The sequence below is a fragment of the Candoia aspera genome, chromosome 1, assembly GCF_035149785.1.
Source record: "Candoia aspera isolate rCanAsp1 chromosome 1, rCanAsp1.hap2, whole genome shotgun sequence".
Classification (NCBI taxonomy): domain Eukaryota; kingdom Metazoa; phylum Chordata; class Lepidosauria; order Squamata; family Boidae; genus Candoia; species Candoia aspera.
Window position 1 is genome coordinate 227,407,137 of NC_086153.1, and position 18,915 is coordinate 227,426,051.

The window sequence follows — 18,915 nt, forward strand, 5'->3', positions numbered from 1 at the left end:
AAATAATACTCTGCACAGGCTACATGTTCTAGGTCCAAGTTAGGCCTAAGCTTACGAACCCTAGTAAGCTCAGCAAACAATGCACAAAACAGTGTTGTTCAGGGGCCCATGGCAACGACCCACTGTTCTGACTGTTTTCTAGTTTCATTCATTCCTTTTGTTATTTCAAATCATAGAGTGCATCGCATATTAATGAATGTAAACTTGTGATTAATGCAAGTTCAAATAATGCGATATTCAATTAACTGTGAATTGTAAATTGACACCAGGTCATGTTTAATGTGACTCAAAATTCAGTTAGTGAGAGGCTAATGTGTGCGCAGTGACAGTTGGGATTTTAGACGCTGCTACCCTTCATGTGTGCAAAATGGAGAAAAGGAAGATTCCATCAGAGGGAAGCAGTACAAGCTCAGAAAAAGAAGAGGCTCATTATTAATTAGAGCAAAAATTTGATGAAATTGAATGACATGAACGTGGTCATAGCAACGGTAAAATAGGACAACATGTGGGAATGCCTGAATCTATGATGTGCAATATTGTAAAACACACAGGGAAATAAAAGAAAAAGGTAAAGTTGCATTTGCTTTTTGTGGTTTGCAAACATCTACAAGGAGATTGAGAGACAATAAAGATGTTTTTGTCTGTGTAAACTTACATTTAGAAATGATATTTAGAAGTTTTTTGTTTTTATTTTGCTTTCTATCAGAACTCTGTGACATTGTTAACAATAAATTTAAATTATAAGTATATTCTTTTTCTCCTTTACTGTAATATTTCATTCATATACTTTACATATGAACATTTATGTTTCAACATTTTCATTGCCTATTTCCCTCGAGCTGGAACCAATTACACTATTTTCCATAGAAATATCATTTTGAGTAGTGTGACTTCGAATAACATGACCATTTTGTGGGATTCATTAACCCAGTGTTTCTCAACCTTGGCAACTTTAAGATGGGTGGACTTCAACTCCCAGAATTCCCCAGCCAGCACGGGGAACACTGCATTAACCACACTAATTGAGATCTAGCTGTACAACACTGTGAGAACCACTTCCTGGCCTGGAGTTCCCCTCTCTGCTTCCATCTCCCATCTCCCTTGACCATGAACAGAAGTCCCTGGCTCACCCCCCTGACATCACAATCTGCACAAGCTTGTCATTGGCTGCAGCACCTGCTGATCAAAAGAGGATAAAGGTAAAAGGATGATGGAGGGAAACCACTGTCCTTTCCTATAGCCAAGGCAGCCAGAGGTAGAACGGAGGCTTTTGCAGGTATGAAGAGCGCTGGTACCGAAGCACAATGCACCTGCACACGCTTTCACTCGTTCTCTCTTCTAAAGCAATAGGCCATTGAATGTGGTGTCTGCAGAAAGAGGTTCAATGATTTAGGGTAGAATAAGCCATGGCTTAAATATCCAGGGCAATAAATGGAAAAAAGTAGGAACGAGAGACATTAGAATACAGAGCTGAAAAGGAAGGTTTGGTTTAGTTCTTAATAGCTGCATTATTTCATCATATATTAGCAGTTCCATGATGGATGGCTGTGACTAATAAATCCAGATATTTGCAAAGTAATTGTACAGGCCTACAAAGCATATTCTTGATATTCTAGCAACTCAGCCTGCATACATTTATGTAAAAGAAAACCTAACCAATTTCAGTGAACTTTACTTCACAGAAAGAATACTTACAATCAGTGCTTTAATTCCTAAGAGCTCCTACCTGACTTTGCAGAGATTCTGAGCCTATTATTGTATCCTGCTGATTCTCTAATAGCCTCCCTCTTGGACTCAGTCCCTTTAGCACAAAGTCATACGGCAACTGATCTAGCACAGTTTTAGTAGATCCCACGTTTTAGTAGAAGGTCCCAGAGTCAGTCCTCAGTATTTCCAGGTAGGGTTGGAGAAATCCCTGCCCCTGCGGCCAGTCAGTGTTGATAATGCAGCGTTAGATGGATCAACTTGATTTGTTCTTACATTGAATCAGGTTGATTCACCTAATGCTGCGTTATTGCTTCCTGTGGTGTGTGAATTACTTATCGCTGATTATGGGCGATACGGAGCAGAGGTAGGATGGACATGTGCTGCATGGCTACTGCCAGCAAAACAGAATATGGAGATCAGCAATATTTCCCCTACTTCTCATCTCCATAAGCAGGGAGCAAACTATCACAATGCAAGAGTGCCATGAACTAAGCAAGCGCTTTTCCTCTTTAGGGCTGCCATAACTGCCATGGTTTCTGGGACTTCCTTTTTCGTTCTGTGTGGAAAGAGGCCTCAGCTGGGGTTGGCAGTAGATGACAGGGGTAAAATGACACTAGGAATGCTTGACATGATGTTGGGAACTAGAACAAACTTTTAGCATTGTATGCTTGCTTGCCACATACCTGCTTGTCTTAAATGCAGCATATAACAAGGACATGAGAAGCAAAGATGCACTGTAAAGTTGCATGAAATATTTTCAAATTGGAGCATTTCAAGTCTGAAATAACCTACCTCAAATTCAAAACAGTTACTGTGAGTTTGCAGTGGGCTGTTCTGACCATTGTTCTGAATCCAGAACGGGTTCCTACAAGCAAGAACACTTCTGGAATGGTCAGAGCAACTCATTCTGAACTCAAAGTAACTGTTTCAAACTCAAAACCAGCATTTTGAGTTTGACATGTTTCAAATTCAAAATGTTTTCTCCACCCCATGTAGTGATGCGTCAAGATGGAAGACTCCAAAAACTGTGGTGACTGCCCTAATTTTTAAGCTGAAAATGAAAAGTATCTTGCATCATTGCTGCAGAATGCTTTTACACTTTGTAATTGCTATCTGTTCTTCTACCTGTTCAGTTTCCCTTTCATTTTCCTCAGGAAACTGACTGGTGTTTTTGGCATGTTCTCCCAGTACCGAGACCCATTTATTTTGAGTGTGAGTCTGCACTTGTATACCTGAACTGCCAGACAGCAGTGTAAATCTATGGCACATATTGCAGTCACCTCATTTTCTCTCCTGATTTACAGCTGGCCTCAACCAAAAGAAACAGCACCATGGTTGATTACTACCAAACGCTCAACGTCCCACAAACTGCCTCCTCAACTGACATTAAAAAGGCGTAAGTAGCCCTTGCTCAGAGCTCCCTTTGCCTGTCTGTAAGACTGCTGGATCAGCCTTCCCCAATCAGATTCCTTTCATTTGTGTTGGGCTACACAATTACAGCTTTCCTTACCTAAAGCCAATATGCATCGCTGTGTGTGTTGTGTTTGTTGAGGGTGGCAGGAATCCAACACATCTGGGAGAGTTCCAGATTGGAGAAGACTCTGCAAAAGCCTTTTCCATTCTAAGCATTCTGAATTAAAAGCGTGAATGTGCACCCATTTCAAATGTTTGAATCTGCACCTATTTTAAGTGCACAATGGGTTTCTTTGAATGTTTGAGAAGGGTTTTGAGATTAAGACAGAGATGGTTCAAGCTCACTTCCAAGTTGCTCTAAGTGGCCTGTCTGACACATGAAACAGCACTCAGAGTGGGGCGGAGTGTTTCAAACTCAAAACAGCTCAGATCCAAAACAGTTTGCACACTCCTACTACACTGTGTTGTAGGAGACAGGAACTGCAGCAGATAGTTAAACATTCTTTACTGTTCTTACTGACGTTTGGAGTGAGATTCAAGGGAGGATAATGTTTAATCTTGTCTTTCTGTGAGTAAAACTTGACTTGTAAGCTCCAAGAAATGGTAACTTTCTTTCTTTCTTTCTTTCTTTTCTATCCCACCTTTATTATCTTTTAGAAATAGCCACACATATGAAATAATATGTACAACATGATTATTTTTTGTAGTGATTCCACTCGCTGTACTGTAATAGTGAGCATCCTTTAACAAATATATACATTCAGTTAGTCAGACAATTAAAACCGGTATAGTTATGAGCCATTAGTACCTTCTGGGGAAGATCATCATCAGAGAGGCTCTTCAATTTTGATGTATTGGCTGCCAACTGATGGCTGTTGTGCTGTCTGAGACCAGAGGTCTCACTGTTGGTTTAGCAGTGAAATGGTTTATCATAATCAGCTCTCTCCCCCTGGAATGTTGTAGGTACAGGAGGAATGCGCTGAAATGGCACCCAGATAAGAACCCAGGAAACAAGGAATATGCTGACAGAAAATTCAAGGAAATAGCAGAAGCATATGAAGTGCTGTCAGATGGTAAGAGATCAAGAACCTTCTGTGTGGCCCCCTCTTGCCTTCAGAACTTCAGATTGTTCTTCTCTGAACTGCTCCCTGTATACTTTAGGTGGCTTCTAGCTTTTCTTCCTTGCATGATACAAGTCTCCATATACAAAGTAACTCATTACTCACTATGTTGCTGTGCAACACTCGTTCTTTGATTTTTCTTCTCCTGAGATACCCACGGAGCTTTCCCTCGGTCTCTTGCTTTCCCTTTGTCTCTTGCTAAGGAAGGACCAGAGATCTTTGCCAAGGAACCAGGATTAGTTCCATATTTTCTGCTGCTGAATGTTGGCTACTGACTATAGCCATTGGGCTCCAGTGTTGCAGTGGAAAGGTTAGATACTCAGGTGGGACTGTGCAACTTGTATAATGAAAGCTGAATGTGCTTAAAATAGGAATTGTGTCCCCTTGCATTGTCTTTCTTCCAGATTATAAACGTGACCTTTATGACCTCTATGGATTGGAGGGTCTTCTAGATCTAAGTACAGGTAAGCATCCTATTCTGAATGATTCAGAGATGATTGATATGAGACCATATTCTCTGCATATGCATCGGATGTGTTTCATGTGTTAGTGCCGGTGGTTGTCAGCCTCCTATGGAATCTGTGCTTTCCCCTGCCACCCTGAAAGCATGTAAGTTCATTTAGCACCCCAGGGCAGTATCCATCCAGTGCGTGACATCCCATGTTTGCATCCGGGCATTTTCTATCCTATCAGAGACAGAATTTGAACAGTTTCACAAACAGTCCCCTGCCGAAAAGCCAAACTGTTCAAAATGAAGAGGGGTTTAATATTTAATCAATGCTTCTACAACTGTCCCCTTTGTGTGTGTGTGTGTGTGTGTGTGTGTGTGATGGCTTTTTTGAAGAGAGAATCATGAATTCTAGGAATTGTGGTCTCCTGGAGTTGCAGAGTTAGGTTTCTTCTTCCCATCCTCCAATTCAGCAGAGGACTCCCTGCTTCTTCTGCTTCGCTGAAGCCTGCTATGGGCAAAGGGATCATTCCCATCCTCAGCTGTCTTAAGCACATCATCTCCTTCCTCTTCTTTCCTCACTTTGGGAAAGCTGGAATTTATGATGGGCAGGTGTCTGATTTGTTTTCTGCAAGGAACAGGACTATATCAGAGCACAACTGGGACCCCCGATCTCATGTTCACCTTTCGGGATGCTGATGAGGTCTTCAGAGAATTTTTCGAAGGACAAGATCCCTTCACCGAGATCCTTGGTACGTACAGCTAGCGCATAGGGGATGTGATGTAGAAACCAGCTGTCTTGGAGACTGCACTTCTAGCTTAGTGCTGTCAATACTGACAGGCAGCAGATCTTCAAAATTTCAGCGGTGGGGTCTTAGCCAGCCCTACCACTCAATGCCCAGCCATTGCATATGATTTCCAGCCTGGGATTCAAGAATGGTTACTTAAAAATGAAGAAAAATCAAATGGGAGAGAAGGGAGTGGCATTACTCCTCCATTTACCTTCTTCTTCCTTGCCCTTAAGAAGAAAAGGCGCGTGAATCCCTGCCTCTTCTCTACTGCAGGAAGAGGGAAAAGGGGGACAGAAAAATGGCAGAAGAGTTGCTGTGCTTACCTTGTTGTATAAAGAAAGGGAGGATTTGTGTGCTGTTTTCCATGTAGAGGCTCATAAACCAGAACAGCAACACAAAATCTGGGATTCATATCATTGTAATAAACATCTTAGTGCCAATTCAAAAAACATACAGCCATTGAACCAACAAGCCATTCTGATTATAGCAGGGTTCCCCAAGGTGGTCAATATCCATTGTTGTTGTTATTATTATTATTGTTGTTATTATTTGTAGTATTAAAGTAGTATTTATTAAATTATTTTCATAAAATAAATATTTGGGGGTCGATGAACATTCTGAAACTTCACGAACAGATCAACGATCTGAAGAGTTTGGGGACCCCTGTATTATAGTAACACCCCATTATTTTGGATAGGTTACAGTGAAGATAGTGCCAATAATTAAGATACAGTATCAGTTGTTATTTACACATTATTGAAAAATACAAGACAGGGTTGGATATAAGCAACTTTCTACTGCAGTCAGCTATTAATAAAGAATGCAATTATTAAAGGTGCCAAATGCAGGAAATTACAGCCAGATTATTTACAACTGCCAATATATCAAGTGCTAGATGCAGAATCAATCTGTCGTAAGGACAGCAAAAGAGTCATCTACATACCATATTTGTAGATTCACAAATCACACTAAATCACTGTAGCTTATAAGTAATAGTTTGTGAATCCAGCAGTTTACAAACCACAGAGGCTGGCCTCACTAAATAACTTTGGATTCACAAACTATTATTTATAAGCTACAGTGGTTTAGTGTGATTCATATTACACACTACATATATGATATGTAGATTCACAAATCACACTAAACCACTGTAGCTTATACTGTAAATAATAGTTTGTGAATCCAAGCAGATTACAAACCATGTTTTGTGAACTCACCCAAATTCTAGTATATACAATAGACCATGTGTGAACATAGTCATGGGCCATTCCCACATGGAAGCTCACCTGAATGGGTTTTTACACTCTATCTTATCTGGGGTTCTATCAGGCTCCCATTTAATTAACAGACACTCCCATGTTAGATGGAGACTTGTTGTATTGCAACTTATGTTGCAACTACTGTTAGAGCTCTGAACACATAAAAAGATCTTTGAAGTATGTGATCTTGCAACAATCAGAATTGCCATATGACAGCTGAGCAACAAAAGCTTAGAGAAGGTGCCTGGCCTAGGAACAGTATCCACCCTTTAACACATAACCTTAAAACCAGGTCTTTCATTTATTAGGCCACTAAAATTCAACTTTTCTATCACCTGAAACCTCTTTCCATGCAATGTATCTGTTAAAAAAACTGGCTCTTCACCCAAGGATCGCAAGTCTTGAGGTTTGTATTTTTTAGGTAACTTCTCAATTTCTGCCAAATTGTATACGAGTTCATGCCTTGATGTTACTTTGCATAAACTGTGTGTGTGTTTTAGAACATGCCCAACATTCTTTAGAAGTTGTATGCTGCAGTTGTAGTTCAATAAAAACAGACAAGCTGCTTTGGGGGTCATTTGATTAACTTTATGGATATGCTAGTTGTGTCAATCCAGATAGTGACATGTCATCCAAGCAGTTCCAGATAGTCAAGAGCTGGAAAAAAGTGAAACTTTCTGGAAATACCGTTGATCAGTCCTTGCAAATATGGGATTACCTTTCTTACACAAATACTTCTGGATTCAAAGTTGTTGGATTTTGGCATCATCAGTCATGAGTCTTCTCCTCTACATAAACATCCTATAGAGGCTTATGGCAGCCTGAAAGGTGGCATCCAAAAAACAATACCTAACTACTGAAGCCTAAAGATTTCTCCCTTATTATTCAGCTTCGTTAACCACAACTCATTTTATTTCTCTTTGGGTACAGTGCTTGATCTCCTTAGCTATAGACTTCTTTCTTTTATGCCTATATCTGAGCCCCATTCCTTCTTTGAAGGATGCATTTTATAAACAACTTTCTTTCTCTGCTCAAGCTGATTTAATATAATTGCAGATTTTTAATATTTATATATCACCCAGCATCGTTGAGAGTTGGGTGGCATACAACAACAACAATACTGTAGAAGTCTGTTGCTTAAAACATCCACATCTAGTATGTTGTCATAACACCTTTAACTTATTATCCTTTCCTTTTCTTCCCAGAAGACTTTTCCTCCTATTCTGATCAACCAGGAGGGGTATCTACATGGACCATGCCAGGAAGTGGCACTTTTTCCTATTGCTCCTATAATGCTCCAGGCCAGACAGGTAGGGGTATGCATCCCCCCTTCTCTTGCTTCCTCAGACAGAAGAACAGTCCTTCTCTGTGCCCTGGTTGTTGTGCGTGGTAATTGCACAATTTGTCAGAACCCATCGTTGGAGGATGGGTTCATATATTGCACCAAGCCAGGGTTTGCTAAACATGATTTGTTGAATAACTTACAACTGATTGAGTTCATATATCACGCAAATCCATAAACCATGGTTTCAAAACCACATTGGCTGGGCTCATATAATATGCTGAGCCAAACCCGACAAACCACATTATGGCAAAGAAACCAGTTTCTGCTTTTTTAAAGCTCAGTCTGGCTCCATCTACCCTTAGGGACTTGAGTCCTGTTTTTCAAATGCTTGAGATTCTCAAATTAAATTAAATTAATAAAAAAATAAATGTAATTCTCCTGTTACATTTGTATTCCTCTTTGTCTTGTTCCTTGATTGGCAAAAGACACTTCCCATAGACTTCGGAAAGCTTCTATCGTCTCTTAGGGGATTATTCAACATTTTATTAATGATCTGGATGATGGGATTGATGGACTACTTATCAAGTTATGGAGGATAAAAAAGTGAGAGGTCTGGGCAACACCCCAGATGATTAAACAAGATTGCAAACCAATCTAGACAGGCTGGAAGATTGGACTGAGAAGAATAAGATTTAATTTAATAGGAAAAACTGTAAGGTGTTACATTTAGGGGGAAAAGTAGGGTGCACTTACAAGATGAGGAATATATGGCTAGGAAACACTACATCTGAGAAGGACTTGGGCATGGTTTTTGACAACAAGCTGAACATGAATCGGAAGTGTGAAGCAGCTGCTAGGAGGGCTAATATGGTTCTGGACTGCATCAGAAGGTGCATCATATCAAAGACAGGTGAAGTCATTACTCCTCAATACTCTAAAGCAGCGTTCCTCCACCTTGGCAACTTTAGGATGTGTGGACTTCAACTCCCAGAATTCCCCAGCCAGCATGCTCTAAACACTGCTCTAAAGTGCTGAGACCACACCTGGAGTACTGGGTATGATTCTGGGCACCACATTTCCAGAAGGATATAGACAGATAAGAGAGGGTTCAGAGGAGGGCAGCAAGGATGATCCAGGGAACTAAAGACTTAGGCAATGAGGATAAGTTGAAGAAACTTGAGATGTTCAGTCTGTAGAAAAGAAAACTGAGGGGACACATGATGGTCATGTTCAGATACATAAAGAAAAACTACACCAAAGATGGAAGAGAACTATTTTCCAGGGCCACAAACTAGGACCAGAAATAACAGATATAAGTTGCAGCTACCTACTTTTTGTTTATAATATTTATTTTGTTTAAATTATTTTCTTCGTTTATAAAGAAAATCTTTCTGACAGTAAGAGTGGAGCAGTTTACCTATGGAGGTTGTAGGTTCTCCATCTCTAAAGATTTTTAAGAAGAGGCTGAACAGCCACGTCTCATGGACGGTGTGATGGAATGTGAGGGTGGCCTTGGGGAACAGAGGGAAGAGATGCTGCCTAGGGAACAGTCAGATAAAAGGAAAGGGAGTCTGAGAGAGGGTAACGGTCTAAAGAAGAAACTTAGGAAAGACCCGCCCTGACCACTCAAGCAGTAAATAGGGAGGGTGGGAGATCTGTACTTTCAGACTTGCAAGATTCTGTTTATGTAGCCTTACAATAAAGTAGAATTAGCTCATCTAGTCGTGTTTCCTGTCTGGTTTACCTGGGAGGGCTGACAGATGGTTTAATTGGTGTTCCTGCACATTGCAGAGAGCTGGACTAGATGATCTTTGTTGTCCCTTCCATTGTGACAGTTCTATGATTCTATATCCTCTCCCTCTCCCCCTGCCTCCCACCACAATAATGTTGACTCTTCTCCCCCTTTTTCAGATTTCTACACTACCTTTGGGCCTGGTGCTGAACTGGGAATAGGATTCCACTCCATCTCCACTTCTACAAAGTATGTCAATGGCAAACGGATAACCACCAGGAGGTGAGGTGATGAGGAGGACCCTGTGATTCTTGAGATAGCCTGTTCCCACAATCATTGCCACTAAAGCCTAAGTCACTTTTCAGAAAGAGTAGTAGTAGAAATAATGCTAGAGGTTAGAAGCTCAAAGATACTTCTTATCCACAGACAAGACATTCATTCTAGTGTTTAACTTAAAACTGCTTCCTTCCAAAAGATCATTATTTTTGCCTTGCTTACTCCCATACCTTTTTTAAAAGGATTTTTTCCCCAAAAAGTATGTAAAAGTTATCAGCATATTCTGGGAAGCTTTTTGTGTAGATGAATATTCTCTCACTTCAACCTTTTATCTTCTTTTAGTTTATTTGATGTGGACTGTTTATCTATAATGGCCAGAAGGAGGACTTCAGACTTTCAAATTTATCCTTGTTGATTTTCATGTTCTTCAAGAACAGCTGAATAGAACTTTCCTATTTATTATGTTCTTTTTCCCACAGTCAAATTATTTATTTAGATCTAAACCCATCCATCCATTCCTGGAACATTTATATAATAAGTATAAGCTATAAACATGAATTAAAACATTATATGTGATTATAAATACATTAAAACCATACAGACTGTGGCCACTTAACTACTGCAGCCAAGTCAAACTAATAAGCTCTAGAACGTTTCTGAAGAATGCTGAGAATTGGCTGATAGTTCTCAGATGGAGAAAGCTACAGATGAAATCACCAATATTGCCCCTCTGCATGGACAGGCCAGGGGGCTCATTGTAATTGGCCAAATATATTGGGGCCAATGTTTCAGTTCCTACAAAGGAGAAAACTGGGCTCTTTTGCAGGATTCTTGAGCATGGACAGGAGAAGGTAGAAATTGATGAGGATGGGCTGCTCAAAGTGGCAGAAGTACAAGGTAAGAAATCTGATTTGAGATAACCATGAACAGACAAGTACTTGGAGGGAAGATGGAAGGGTTTTGGCACAAATGCTTGCAACAGAGGAAAAGGAGTTGCATACCTCACTTTAGTCAAGGAAATCCATAGAGACAAGAGGGCACCACACCTCATTATCCAGTGGCAGCTATGCAGGGACTAGACCAGGAGTGGGCGGCATTCTAATCTCCTGGGGCCACATGCCATTCCATGTTCTCCAGGGCCGCAACTGGGGGGAGGGGGCAAGTGGGGCATGTGCCCCGGGTGCCGTGCTGGGGGGGCACCAAAATAGGCGTGGAATCCATGTTTGCCCCGGGTGACACAGACCCTAGTTGCAGCCCTGATGCTCTCCTTCCTATCTCCCTCTGGATCATCCTATTTCTCACACTTCCATATCCCTGCCTGAATCTGGATATACACACACCCAGGCTCATCCTTTGTATTTTCCCCATAGCACTTGATACTGGAAGAGAAGGAAATGCTGAAGCCCAACAAATAGACTTGAAAGCCATAGGTTACACATTTCTGGATTAGACTGTCATGAGTCAGGTTTTCTTGATACATGTCCCCAGCAGAGTCAGGACATCCTGTAATGGTAGGTGTATCCTTCCCACTTGCTTCAGAGGGTTTAGGATTTTTCTCATCCAGCTTCCTGTGGGAAGGGATAGCCCCTTCCCTAGTTCTGCTCCTGGCCTGCTCTGAATAGTATATTTACTTGCAAGGTAAGCCAGCCTTCAATGTTGCTAGGCCAAACTAGAGTAGATGGACAGGCAGACAGGGCTAGAAGTAATTTTAGAGCCACAGTGGGATAGAACTGATGAGATACCGATAGTTTTCTAAAATAAATGAACTTGTTTTAAAACCCATCTCTTTTAGTTATGTAATAAAAGTGTGTTACTTTGTTCCTATGTTAACCAAATATTTGTGCTATCCTATATCTTCTCCAAGTTCCACCTAGTTACCTCAGAGACCTAAAGAATTTCTAAACCCTCAAAGGGTTTAGTGGTGGCAGAATAAAAGACCCCACATAACAACAGAGGCCTGGTAGTGAATGTGGCTATGAGGAGGGATCTCTAACTGAAAGCACTGGAACATGGTTTCAGAGTCAGATTCAGTCCTCATATTAGGCCTATTCAAGGATAGAAAACTATTTGGAAAAGCCCCAGAGAATATCTTAATAGAGATATAGTATAAAAAAAAAAATCTCTGCTCCAACCAACAGAAGATATGAAGGAAAGGGCAGCAGTACATCAGGTTACAGTATGCCCATCCTATATTCAAACAGATTTGCAGGTCTCAAAGGACATATGTAGACCTTCTTGTAAGGGGCAGAGACTTCAAAACAAACCACACCAACCTCAACCCCAACCCATGGGGACACTTTCTGCCACCCATTAAAAGGGGATACAAACAGAATATCTTTCTCAGGCTTCTTGTGAAGGGAACTAGAAGGATTCCCTAATCTGTGGACCTATGTTAGATGCATGGGTTCTAAAGACTTCTCACTAGGTTATACAATAGACATCACTCACACACACAAGATTATTTCACCCATCCCAGGTCTCTGATTAGTCCTGAAGATGATAAATTACCTACTGAGCATAACAGGCAATCAAACAGATCCCATAGTGCAAGAGGCTTTCAGGTCATTCTCCACTCCATATTTTTAATTGGTCCTAAGAAGAACAAATACTGGCATGACACCCTGCATTTGAATAAGTGAACTGCCATATCAAGTTTGAGAAGTTCTAGATGGAAAGCCCAAGATCTGTCATAGAATGCTTCCAGAAATAGGATACCCTGGCTTTACTAGATATACCCAATTCACTCATTATGTAAGAAATTCCTGAGATTCAAGTATCAATGTTCCTGCTACTTTGACCTTCCAATAAGAGACCTTCCTGTCACTCAGAGAACTCATGATGATAATGGTAGTTATTATAACCCACTTCAGATCCAAGGGAATACATATGTACCCTACCTGGACAACCTACTAATCAGATCTCCATCAATCAAACAGGGAAAGGAGGATGTCTAGTTTATGATACAGATCCTCTAGGACATAGAATTCTTGGTCAACACAGATGAGCATAGCTTATAATACCTGGGTACAGTTCTGAAAGCTCTTATCTCCCTACCAAAGAGCAAAAGGAGACCATCCTTCATTTCTATGGACCAACCTACTGGACATAGTCTCCAGTGCCAGATGATCACTTGCATCAATTCAAAATTATGGGCAAAATTCCACTCATACTACTCCAGTGGAGACTTTTCCAAAAACCTAATAACACAAAGATTCCAGGTGTGCTTAATGATCTCAGTGAAGGTAAAGGGTTCCTTTAATTATTATATCTCAGAAGCCATCTCTAAGGGCAGGATCTTGTGGCCCTTGCACCAGTCTAACCTGCACAGATGCCAGCCTCTAGGGGAAGCAGGGAAGTACATTGCTTAGGCTGAGTAGCTCAGGGAATCTGGATAGGAGATGAAGCAAAACATAGAATAAATTTCCTGGAGCTATGCACAGCAATGACTCGCTCCCAGGAAGTTCCAGAACCTCTTAAAAGCCCAATACATCCACCTCCTAACAGACAACATGACCACTAGGTCCACATCCATAAGAAGGGGAGCAGGAGAAAGAGGTGCCAGAATTTGAACCTTGATTTTCACTACGAAAAAGGCTTGCATTTGATACACAACAGACACTGGAACTCTTTCATAGTGGCTTCATTAGATTTGCTGCAAGAAACCTACTTATCAGAACTTTCGTGTCATTGGAACTCTATTCTTTGAGTTGCTCACCAAGTTGACCAAGAGAAGTCTGACAATGCTCTGGTTACAGCTGTGTAGCAGGAGACTGAGTGGGACCTGCTCATCTGCTTAGGATATGACAATGAATCCATACAGACCATCTTAGCTTTCTAGGTTTTTATATGTAACTGAATGGTGAGCCTTTTGCAGATGGGCCAGAAAGGGAAATCTCGGTGTCAGCCTCCAAATTCTGGCCTATTTACAGGAGGATTTAGCTAGCAGTCCACAACCATGCACCCTCTGCAGATAACTTTCAGCCCTCTCATCAGCCTTAACACTAAGAAGCAGCAAGAGTCTACCTGTTCTTCCTGACATCAAGAGATTCCTAAGGGGGAGTAGCTCCCTAAGAAACCACCCATTTTATACCAGTATCTATCATTGGACCTCCAGATGGTGCTTCAAGCCCTAACCTCAGCCCTGTTTGAGCCCTTCTGGGAATTATCCGTAGAATACCTAATATGGAAAGTGGCATTCCTAGTCACCATGAGGTGGGTTTCAGAAACAGAACCACTCTCTGTAAGGAAGTTCTGCATCATACAGCTGGGCACCATAATACTTCTTCTACAGCACCACCCACTTCATGCCAGAGATGAACTCCAGTTTCCCACCATGGCAACAGTTGTACTTCTCTTCCTTCTGCTCCAACTCCAAAACCTAGCTAGAGAAAGGATGACACAACCTGATGCCAGACAAGCTATTAAAGATCTTCTAAGCAGGGCAGAAGTATTCAGAGTCTCATAGTATTTTTTCTGACAGACTAACCTGGGTGGCAAAGCCTCACTGATTATGATTTCCAAATGAATTAAGGCATATATCAAATTGAGAGCCAGTTTGGTCTACTGGTTAAGGCTCCAGGCTAGAAACCAGGAGTCTGAGAGTTCTAGTCCTGCCTTAGGCATGAAAGCTGGCTGGGTGACTTTGGGCCAGTCCATCTCTCTCAGCCCAACTCACCTCACAGGGATGTTGTTGTGGGGAAAACAGGAGGAGGAAGGAGAACAAGGTATATTTGCCACCTTGAGTTATTTATAAAAATAATAAAGGCAGGATTAAAAAAATCTTTTAAAAAATTGAAACTAGCCCAAAGGCATAGGATAAATTTTCTTCACAAGGAATTGTGGCAAACTCCACTAGTAGCACAGCTCCTTTGGTGCTTTTGACATAGCTAATCTGGGAGGCAGGCACATGGTTTTCTTTCATTAGACACTACATGTTTAACTCTTACACCTTGGCCATCAGCAAGAGTACTGCAGAAAATAGTTTCTAATAAGGACTAGGGGCCCTCCTGCTATAAGGTTCCAGGGACAGCTCTGGTATATCCCATTGCAGGATATCCTAACTTCATTGTAGAAGACCAGTAATCAGATATACCGTGGAAGTCCATATTCTATAACAGAGACAGGGCACCAACCTATTCAAATAATACCAGAAAAGAGGATGAGAACATCTTGGGGCTGCAGCAATACCTACAGCCATTATACATGGTTTTCACATGTTTCTTCTTCATTCTTACCTCTCTCAGGCATACTTTCTTTAAGATGGGGGGGCTTGTTATTTGAACATTGGTAAAGGGGCCATCCACTCCCATCAGAAAAACTCTAAGCCCAGCCTCTAGAGGAGATTCTCTGCCTGCATCCCAGAAAACAGACAGATCATATTGGTTCAATAGAAAGGTCCAGTGGGACCAGGATTCTCTGTTCACATTGTGAGTCCTCCTTGGGATCAGGACTGGATGGGCTACTGATTAGGTAATTGAAAAAAGCTTCTCTTGTTGCTCCAATTAAAAATGCTAAGAAGGAATCCCAGTCTCTCTCATTGTTATATAAATGCTACTTCTGCAACCCTGTATGGTTCAGGAAATCTATTTTTCCCCTTAATACTGTAGGGTGGAATGCAGTATTGGGGGAAAGGGGCTTCCTGAACCACATAGGGTAAAATTGAAGGGAATATGAAGGGATACTGTTCTTCTCCTCCCTTTTTCTCTTTCAGACCCCACCAATGACTTGACAGCCACAGTAGAACCTATCCAGCAGGAGCAACCTGAGGTCTTGAGCTCTGCAGTAGACATCAGGGCCCTACCACGACCACAGAGTGCTGGATCCTCTTTTGCCTATCCTGCCAGTGAAGACAAGCAATTGCATCGGGCCATGGCCTATAGTCTGTCTGAGATGGAGAATGTGGGGCAGTACTTAGCACTTGCCCATTGCTCCAAGAAAAGACGAGGTACCACTCGGCGAACACAGACAAGAATTCTGGGACCCAGTGAGGAACTGGCTGCTGCTCCATTGGCCATCAGAGCAAAGAGTCCAGGGGCAGGAGACAACATTGAGAAAGAGAAGGAACACAAGCCACCTGAAGGGCCAAAGGTAGAAATCATTGTAGAGGTACCAAAGAGCCCAACAGAGAAAGACCACACTGTCCTCAATGATGTGCAGTATGTCTTTCCTGAGACTGTTCCTTCCCGCAGAGAGAGGGAATCAATCATGTGCATCATTCTCTGAACTCAAGAATGCAGGAGGGATGCAACCTGTGTCCATTAAAAGTAACAATCTGGCTGTTGGTCTCCACAATTGCATTATTCCCTGGAGGATACTAGATTATCCTCTGCTAAGGTCCTTCTAATTTGGAGCTACAGGAAATGCCCAAGCTCAGTGGAATGTATAAATTTAATCCCCATAATTTGTCCAGAACAGAGAATTAGCATTTCTCAGTGCGCACATCTAAAGAATTCTCAGAAAAAATGCTTCAGAGGGAATTAAGTTAAATCAGGGAAGAGTTGAGAAGTTCGGTTTCCAGAAAATTTCCTTCTTAACAAAAAAATAGCTCTGCTGGATGGAACCAAAAGCCTGTCTAATCCAGCATTTTAATCACCTTCTCCCCCTCCCCCCAGTTTATACAAGGGGAGTCGTCATCCCTGGGCTGATGATGCATTTACCACTGTTTGCATCTCTTACATTTACCCCAAAGTACATTTTCCACCAATACGTTAAATAAAAAGGTTGTTTTAGATCTACAGACTATATAGTAGTGAAAGCAGGCAATTAATTTTCTGTCTGATCTTCCCTTTTTTGCAGGGGTCTTAAATTCAGGGCCACTTCCTTTTTCATGTAAATCCTGTAATTAAATGATGGTGCAGAAGATATGCCTGTGACTGGAAACAGGCTGAATGAAAACTCAATGAAACTAAGGAATCTAGCTGAACTTCTAATCTAGAGTCTGGCCTTCCACCATCAAATTCCTTCACAAATAAGTGCAGAGCTTATGGGCCATCACAGACAGCAAGTATGGTGTCCAAGTGTACAGCTGGGCAGGGTTTCTGCTTTTTTAAATAGTTGGGTAGAAATGGAAACAAAGTACGATAATTATGCCTGCTACTTTTTTTCCTACACAACTATTGAAAATGCAGACTCTTTCTTTGTACATCTAGCCACCTAGAAACAAACAGGATTTCAGATAAACTTGTGTACAAAAAACTCCACTATAGAGCATAAGGTAGTACTGTGAATGCAAACTCAGAACAAAAAACATCTGTGTAAAGATTGCATTAACTACCAAGTGTAGTTTCTATTGTGGCTGCTGCACTATAATGGGAAACTCTGACCTTTTATCCATCTGTTTGAAAAGGCTATAGCAAACCATTTCCATATTGTCAAAAACCCAGAAGTTGAACTCACCTTCAGGGAATTTTTACTTTTTATCCACCCCTTAGAGATATCATAGTCCAGTTAGCAAAGGACCATATTGAGGTCTGAGAATAAAAATTACTTCACATTTATCTTGAACACTATGAGATTTCCTCCTATAACTGTTTCAGGGAGATTGTTCTAAAAATTAAAAGAGGCATGTAACCTTATATGCTACTGAACCCCACATTCTTTTACTAGGTACATGGAAAAATTGTCAGTGATACAGGGCGTGATCCTGTACACGAACAATTATTTTTCCATTCAAAATATAAATCCAAGGAAAGGTTGTCCCTGCTGATGTATGGCATATCAGGTCAGTAAACGATAAATCTGTTGAATTTCTGTACTCCATCGTACTCTGGAATGGAAACAATTGTAAAGGCAGTAGTCCAGTAGAGTTGATAATTTCTAATTATGCTACAGTAGCCAACAAGGCTATGGTATATATTGCAGATTGATTAATGTACCTGGCACTAACAACTGTGCACCATGAGGGATCTATAATTTGTAAGAGGCTTTCCAATTCTCTCAACATGCAGGTCAGACCGCTGATTGAATAAACCACAACTGATACATGAAGCTAGATTCACAGAACATGTTAAACTGTCAACAACTGAATTATCTTACAGTTGTATGAATCCAGGCACTGGTTTTTCTCCCAGCTCCCCAGTTTTCTGGGGTGTCACATCTCAGCCCTTCTATTGCTGATTTCAATATTTCTGGAGCACATGCTCCCAGTTTCCATATCCATTTTTTTTAAAACCTTCAAGATTGGGAACTTGGTCTTTGGGAACGTGGTAATACTATCATCAATAGCAGGAGCAGCAGCAGCAATCCAAAATGCCGAGTCACTGTATCTGATTTCTGCCGCCCAATCTACTATTGTACTCATATGCTTTGCAACTAGCTCTTCACCTTGTTTTTACACAACCCTATTGATGTTCTTAAGATAAAAGCTTACCGAAAAAGCGTAAGGACTTTTTCAGACTGCCTTGAAAATGTCATTCTCTTGATTCAGAATGTTGGATTTTGCAGGGCTCTTTGAACGTAGGGGGCACTATAAACATGCTCTGAACCCTTCTCCCTATGCCTACTTCGCATTAATGGAGTCCAGCCAACAAGTTTTGACCCTGGGTAGCAAATTCAGAAGAAAAGCTTTAACCTAGATCCGAGATCGCATTCCATCAGCTTGGAGGGGGGCACTTAACCAAATCTTGACAAGCACGCAGACACTTCAATCGGGTTTTTTCCAAAGACACCGCGGCTTCCGACTGCAAATGCTTAGACACGGTGATGCAGCAGGGATGCCCGCGTGAGGCGCCAGGTGGGGCTTTGCGTGCCTAGTCCAGAGAGTTCTAGCGGGATTTTAACCAGCTGTTCTCTGTGTTGGGTTGCCTTACCTCACCAGTTCAAAGGGCAATGCTCTGACGTCACAATGGGGCTGCGTGTTCTATTGGTGGCGGGCCCCGCCAATCC

The 18,915-nt window shown here is 41.4% G+C and overlaps 1 protein-coding gene across 1 annotated transcript; it reads left to right on the plus strand.

Moving 5' to 3' along the window:
- Nucleotides 1–3,038: 3,038 nt before the first annotated feature.
- Nucleotides 3,039–16,254, plus strand: LOC134489724 (dnaJ homolog subfamily B member 2-like). Its single transcript, XM_063292569.1, has 8 exons — nucleotides 3,039–3,103; nucleotides 4,084–4,193; nucleotides 4,646–4,705; nucleotides 5,325–5,441; nucleotides 7,945–8,049; nucleotides 9,936–10,038; nucleotides 10,859–10,929; nucleotides 15,743–16,254. Exons 1-8 carry the CDS (start codon nucleotides 3,039–3,041, stop codon nucleotides 16,252–16,254), a joined length of 1,143 nt encoding a protein of 380 aa, XP_063148639.1.
- The last annotated feature ends 2,661 nt before the right edge of the window (nucleotides 16,255–18,915 follow it).